We start from the raw sequence: 6,968 nt of genomic DNA on the forward strand, positions 1-6,968 counted from the left end.
TCAAATTAGTCGAAATTGACCAATTTGACGAGACATGGCCTGAAATCAACCCTTCCGCAGCCAATTACAACTCTTTCGTTGCGCAGTTGTCTGCAGTGTTGCTTTTCCTAGCTTCCCTTCTCCCTCCCCTCCACCCACCTGGCGCGCTAACTTCAAAATTCAAAGTTACCTATGCAAGGGAAATTAAGTAGAACATGATAGATAGTATCACAGCTTTCTACAAATGCGAACAAAGTTATATTTCAAGATACAGGTATAATTAGTTAACAAAAATAAATCAAATGCAGATGACTAGTCTAAACTAGAAATAGTTGCAATCATATGCGACTAGCATGGTCAAGGAATCAAAGATAAGGTGACAACAGCTACTTTCTTGCATACATTGTAGTGTTGTGCCGGCGGAGATGGTCATTCGTGACCTTAAAAGAGGTACAGTCAATTCCTTTTGATCGGAACGACACTCGCGACACACAAATGGCGTTTAAGGACTCTATACCAAGTCTATTCCTTTTCTTGGTTCGGACGTCAGTCACGACTGAGAACACCCGTTCTGATTCCGCGTTAGCGTGAGGCAGAATCATGACAAGATTGGCTAACTTTGTCAACTCTGGAAACATTGGATCATTTTTGCCATTTTTCATAGAGCCAATTTCCACCCACGCCTCTTCAACAGTCATTTTAAGCAATTTTTCCCTGGCAGCTCCCTTGATGATATTTGGAAATTTTCTCCATTCAGTTGCAAGGGCATTGGAATCCAGTTGCAACTTTTCCTAAAGCAAAAACTCGAGGATATTAGATTTTTTAAAGTATTAAGTATAAGTGCATTAAAAATTTGAGTAACAATACTGACCTTGAATTTTGAGCACAATAGGGGCAGGTCTGACAGACCGTCAGAGCCACTCCGAACATCATGGGAGAGAAGCTTTTCAGGGTCTATGAAAGCCATTTCCTTGAAAATCGGGTCGTTTAATGGGAGCCGCTCACGCAGCTCCTTCGCGGCTCTCACATAGAAGTCCCGGCACTTGGCTTTAAAGGTTTCCTTATCCTTCTCCAGCTGGAGGGCCAGCGCTGCCGCCGGCGCCCTGCCTGGTGGGTACGGTGGCAAATTGTCAAGCACCTCCTTGCAGCCCGGCCCTAAGTATAATTTTTCCAACGGCAGCTGTAACATAACAAAATCAATTAGGTTGATCCCATACATGTACGCCGGTCTTGGGGAATGACTGACACTTTACCTGGTTATCTGGGTGAGCAAGGTCCATAGTGGCAATGCGGTCCATTTCGGTGGACTTGATGAAGTTCTGACACAAATTTTCCATCAATGTCTGAGAATTTTCAGCCAGCTTGTGGATCATTACTTTATTTGATTGAAACAAAGCATTGAACTCGTTGGTGAAATCCAAGGCATAATTGAGAAACTCCATGTAAGCATGTGTGTATGGATTCTTTAGGTCCTGTAATATGCGCTGCGCCGTTTTGTCTCTTGCATCCTCAAAAACCCTGAGTTCAAAAAAGGCCAAAAGAGATTTCCGGATTTTCAAATATTGGGCCACACACTGATGAAGCACAAGCCAGCGGGTTCCGGACGGCTTGATAATCTTCTTGAGCTCCTCTTGATAATACTCTTGAAATTCCATTAACTCTTTGCTCCTTTTAGGGCTTCCAGTCAGGTAAGTAGCAACCTTGCGCAAGTGGTCCTGAACGAAGTCCGGAAGTTCTGAACATGCTTTTTCAGACACTTTGGCCACCGAGTGGCAGGCGCATGGCAAGAGGAGGGCCCATGGACATGCAGCCTTGAGCCTAGACCAAAAAGAGTTGTACTGGCCAACCATTGTGTTGCAGCTGTCACAGGCTAGCGCAACCACATTGGTAACAGGAACTGACAGTCTCTGCAAAGACTGCTCAAACGCTTCCCAGAGTTTGGCTGCAGAACAGTCTTTCGCATCCAAGCGCACCAGCTCCAGGAGACACGCTCGGGGCTTCTTGCTTTTGGGATAAATGTAATTGACTACGACACACAAGTTTTTGTCGCTTCCAGAGTCCGTGCTTTCGTCAACCATTACAGAGAAAAGATTAGTTTGGAGATCTTTTACTATTTCCTCAGTTTCAACGTCAGCTATCACATTTCGTACAATTGCATTGCACTTGTCGCGGCCCAGAGTCATATCTTTGGCTATCTTGGAGTCAGGAAAAGCTTGCTTTTGAACTTCAGCTAGGTGGTCAGAGGCAAGGAATGCGACGTTATGGTCGACGAAGAAAGAAGCCAATTTTATCTCAGCACTCTTCACAGCATCTACGTGCTTTTGCCTGGCAGAGTTGGCGGCAGTGCTAAAGGCATCCAGTGTTTTTTGTCCTTTCAGTGCATTTACTTTTTTCAGATGGAAGCCAGTCGCCGCATGTCTCTCTAGTTCACTTTTTCCACTCTTAAGTTTTTTATCATCACAGGCAGTGCAAATAGCGGTATAAGGATCATTTGGACATGGTCGTAACCAACCTTTGAAAATGTCCAATAGCATCCACGAGGTTTGGAATGCTTTCTTCCCACCTGATGTTGATGGATTGCTCTTGCGTTTCTTCTTGGGCGGTGTATTCAGTGCCTCCTCCTCAGCCTGATTGTCGTCATCGTCATCAACGTCATCAACTACATTGTTCTCCACCTCCTCCACAGCATCTGGGTTTTCCACCCGGTACTCCTCATCGTCGAAATCCATTAGATATCTAAAAGAAAAACCGAGTTTGTCAACACACACACTAAAACTAACCTAGTCAACCGTCCCTAACCAAGCCATTCTAGACAAAATATATCGTCTATAAAGCTTCGTTCCAAGAATAGTCCACCAAAGAACACATTCCATATGATGTTCCTGTCATAGTACTCACCAAGTTCAGGAAAAAATTTTCGTATGTTCGCGGGCACAGCAAAAACACAGGAACAACAAGCTGCAGCACGCACGGCTCAGGCGAGAAGGCAGTGAGGCCCCCACCACCACTCCACACGTGTTACCAACCTTAGCGCGCTGTGATTCGCCAGAACAGGAAGAAAACAAGCTTCCTGCACGCTCTCAATCACTTATATTCCATCAGGAAACTCTTAAATTAGCATATTTAACCCATTTTAAAGTGAAAATGCGTGTCAAATCGTCAATCTAAGCAATTTTGCAGATGTGGGATTTTTTGGAGGAAAATGGGAAATTTTGAGGCCCTGCGTGGGAAAAGCGACAAATCGGGTATCGCAACACTGGTTTCAACAAGTTAAAAAATAACCGACAATGGACAAGCCATTGCCTGCCGCAGGCAGGCTAGCGCCGCAGGCCAAGGTAGGTGCGCCAGGCGTGGATTGGAGGAACAGGCAGCGAGACATCGCGAAGCCTGTTACGACAAGACGCGGTCTGGCGTAAACCTACCTTGTGTTAAGGCTTTCTCAATGACATTAAAAGGATGTCATTGCGCTCTTCTGAAAAGTGATGGGGCGAAACACGCCTACCGCTGAACCTGAACACCAACACCTCCAGACACAGCACGAGACCGGCGCCCAGCCAGCCCGCTAGCAGTAGGTGCAGTGCGGGGAGGACGTGAGCTAGCCTGATGGGCGCGGGCTTCGTGGGCAGGGCAGGCCCCTCCACCCAGGGCAGGCGCATTTTCCCGCCGGCCAGGTAGGCGCTAATGCCAGCGGCGCGGCTGCGGCCCAGGAACTTCTTGAAGCTCGCATGGAGAGGCGACCCGCACTGGAGCGAGTAGTACGTCGTGGACTGCGCCATGGAGAGCTGGAACACGTGGAGACCGGCCGACACCGTCGCCACCTCCAACGCCATCTCCCCTCTCATGAACGTCGTGGCGTTGCGCTTCTCGGCGATGTACTTGGCGATGTCCGCGGTGGAGTTGGCCGGGTACTGCACCCTGTGAGCCAGCCCCAACTCCTTCAGGGGGAACTGGGCCTCGTGCACCGGGCTGTACATGAGGACGGCGAGGTTGCTGGCGCGGAGTTGGTCCAGGGAGTTGATGTCCGCGCTGGGGTGGCCGACGGTCAGCTCGCTGAGGAGCTGTCCCTGGTAGGACGCGGTGAGGACCACGCCGGCGAGCAGCCAGACACCCATCACGGTCCTCTGCTGTGGCGTTAGCCTGCCGGGGGGCTGGTCGAGGAGAGGCGCGGACGCCTGCAGCACGGCCTTGACGGCGTCGCAGACGACCGGGCCTTGCGCCGCGAACAGCAGTGCAGCCACGGCTAACGTGGCGCCCACCGTCGCCAACCACATGGCCGCCGTGAACTCGCCCAGCAGCGCGGCCAGGGGCCCTCCACGACGGCCCAGGAAGCCCTTGGGCACCACGGCGAAGACGCGCTTCATGCCCCAGGGGAACGAGCAGCCGGAGTAGAAGGAACTCAACACGAAAATGTTCGCCAGGATGTCCGGTGGGCACTTATTTACAGCGTCAAAGGCGAGGGGGTATGCGCTCTCTGAACCTGTGTACCGACTATTACGCTATTACGCTCTATTACGCCACAAATTAATCGGAATTTAGATAAAAACGGCCTAAAACACACCAAAATTGATAAAATTTTGACAATTTTGGCTATTACGCGACTATTACGCGTATTATTACGCGTGCTATTACAGATAGAGTGAACCGACTATTACGCGAGTGCATACCCCCTCGGTCAAAGGCCTTTACCAGTGCTTCTTTTCGTGTTAGTCGGGTTGTTGACAGGATGAAACCGTGGTGCCTGGCGAAGTCCCGCAGCTGCCGCTCCGCCTTGTCCGCCCAGTTGTCCAGGCGCGACGAGAGGAAGAACGGCTGGATGAGTGCGACAAGGACGCCGTTGGCGCCGGGCCGCCGCGCCGCCGGGCACGTCGTCAACAACGTCCTGCCGGGATGCTGCCAAGCGCGCTGGGGGCCGCAGCGGTCTACCTCCTTGACCACGGGCAGCGGCATCAGGCCGCAGTTGCAGGGGTTGCTGTAGGCGGTGGTGCTGCCGTCGGGGGCGGTCAGGACGAGCAGGGCCTTGAGCAGGCACTTCCAGTGCAGCTTGATGAGCAGGTCCGTCGCACTGTCCGGAAGCGCACTCGCCCACAAGACGACCCTCGTCATGGTGGGGATGGTGGCGACGGGCGCCGTCTGCTCCAGGCCGGAGAGGGACTCCGCCACCACCAGGACCAGGGTGGCGTCCTCGTTCATGCGGCCGGTCGCGTCCCGCCACTGGCTGGGGTCGTCGGGCAGGAGGGTGACGGCGGCGGTGGCGGGCAGGCCGGCCAGAAACGGGCCCAGCCAGGGCACGGCGCCCACCACGAACAGGCGGGGGTGCTGGGCGTGGCTGAGCAGCGACGTCACCAGCGACAACGCGCACCCGGCCTCGGGCGGCCGCTGTAGGCGGGGCGGCGAGAGAGCAGCGCGCGCGCCCCACGCCAGCACGCCCAGCACACTGGACACCAGGACGAACGGGGATGACCTCATGGTGGAGATGTCCGCCGGTCTCGAGTGGGCCACCACTTTCGGTGCTTGGGGGTGGATCTTTTCTCAAGAAAAGAGATTTCCTCGGATTCAGACCGATATTACGTCCCAGGATTTGCTTGAGTATAGCTTTTTTTAGGAAGATTTCGGACTTTCAGCGATTTTGGGCACTTAAGGGGACACAGAATTTCACGAGTGGTTGCCCCGTCGGCTGGTCTGCACTGCTCACAAGCCAGATTCAAGTGTGCACGGGGCGACGGTGTTCGTAGCGATCGACCGATTCGCTTCGAGAATTGGCGCGTGGCGAGGCTAGCTGCGTTCTTTCTTTCTTTCATTCGAACCGCGGAGGCGGACATCTTGATGCCGATTGACAGCGAGCGGGAACGGCACAACATTTATCGACCGGCCCGTCTTCAACAGTTGTTTGTCCGACCGGCTGGAACCATAATCAAGATCATCCAATGATGTGACGTGACATTTGTTGGATGTGGGTTTCGTCTCGGTCGTTTTTGGGTGGTTGTATGATAGGGACCTCGTTTGTGCCCGGCCTAACTCGGTATGAGAAACATAGCTTGCGTTCGTCGTTTGTTGTATTTGTTGTTGCCGGTGCTCTTTCATACTAGTTAATGGCAATCACAAGTCAAATGCGCGGGTCTTCAAGGGTCGAAGACTGCGTTCCTTTGTTAATGGACGTCCCCGCTTGCCATGCTTGAAACAATTATTCCATCAACGAGGTGGCCGGTGCTGTATGATTCAAATAAATCCCTCATTCGATAGACCTGCCCGAGGTGAAATGCTTTGCGTGCGATTGCGTGCGTTTTGCGTGCATTTTGCGTGCATTTTGCGTGCGTTTGCGTGCGTTTGCGTGCTCAGTGCGTGCACAGTGCGTGCGCAGCCCGTGCGCCCTGCGGTCGCGCCACCGCGTGCGTGCGGATGCGTGCGGATGCGTGTCGGGCGCAGGGGATGGCAGGGCAGGCGAGATTTCGCCGCCTGCCCTGTTCGCCCTGTCTCTCTCGGACCCCTGCGGAACACCCCGTGAGCGCGAGAGAGACAGAGTGAGGAGTTCGGCTTGCGTCGAAAAGTGACCACTCGATACGACCCTGGCGCCCTGCGGCTCCGTTCGAGCGCCTGGAAGGTACGCAACCACTCTGACCGGGAAGTGTCCTGGTTGCCTAGCCATAGGCTGACCGTACGAGCCGAGCGCAGCCGAGCCGAGCCAAGCCGAAGCATGCGGAGCCGAGGCCGTGAGCTCAACCTCCCCCCCCCCCCGCTGCCCCGCCCCTTTCCCCTCTACCCTTCCTCTCACCCATTTGTCATAGAGTTGCATTTGCGTCTGCTACTGCTTGTTTACATTTGTGGTTTTCACAATAGTGTTTCTTTTCTGCCTTTGATTGAGGCATTGAATGTTGCATGGCGCCCACTGACGAGGCATCCACCTTGGCGTGCTTAGCTAATGCATTTGCTTCTGCTTTCAGGCTTCGAGCATCTGCTTCTGGTGTTGTTAGGCAGGTTTGCAGACAATTCCA

General features: G+C 53.1%; 1 protein-coding gene across 1 annotated transcript; it reads right to left on the reverse strand.

Moving 5' to 3' along the window:
* Positions 1 to 365: 365 nt before the first annotated feature.
* Positions 366 to 2,830, reverse strand: LOC117643335 (zinc finger BED domain-containing protein 5-like). The gene is made up of 3 exons (XM_034382181.1): positions 1,233 to 2,830; positions 851 to 1,159; positions 366 to 770 (listed from the first exon to the last, which is right to left on the reverse strand). Exons 1-3 carry the CDS (start codon positions 2,706 to 2,708, stop codon positions 366 to 368), a joined length of 2,190 nt encoding a protein of 729 aa, XP_034238072.1. The 5' UTR covers positions 2,709 to 2,830.
* Between the last annotated feature and the right edge of the window lie 4,138 nt (positions 2,831 to 6,968).

This window comes from Thrips palmi, unplaced genomic scaffold (genome assembly GCF_012932325.1).
Source record: "Thrips palmi isolate BJ-2018 unplaced genomic scaffold, TpBJ-2018v1 HiC_scaffold_17, whole genome shotgun sequence".
Classification (NCBI taxonomy): domain Eukaryota; kingdom Metazoa; phylum Arthropoda; class Insecta; order Thysanoptera; family Thripidae; genus Thrips; species Thrips palmi.

Excerpts from the sequence above, each read along its gene's own strand:
- LOC117643335 (XM_034382181.1), bottom strand. The coding sequence starts at position 2,708 with ATGGATTTCGACGATGAGGAGTACCGGGTGGAAAACCCAGATGCTGTG. Across the intron at positions 1,160-1,232 it reads TTGCTCACCCAGATAACCAG|CTGCCGTTGGAAAAATTATA; the intron begins GTAAAGTGTCAG and ends GTTATGTTACAG. Across the intron at positions 771-850 it reads TATTGTGCTCAAAATTCAAG|GAAAAGTTGCAACTGGATTC; the intron begins GTCAGTATTGTT and ends TTTTTGCTTTAG.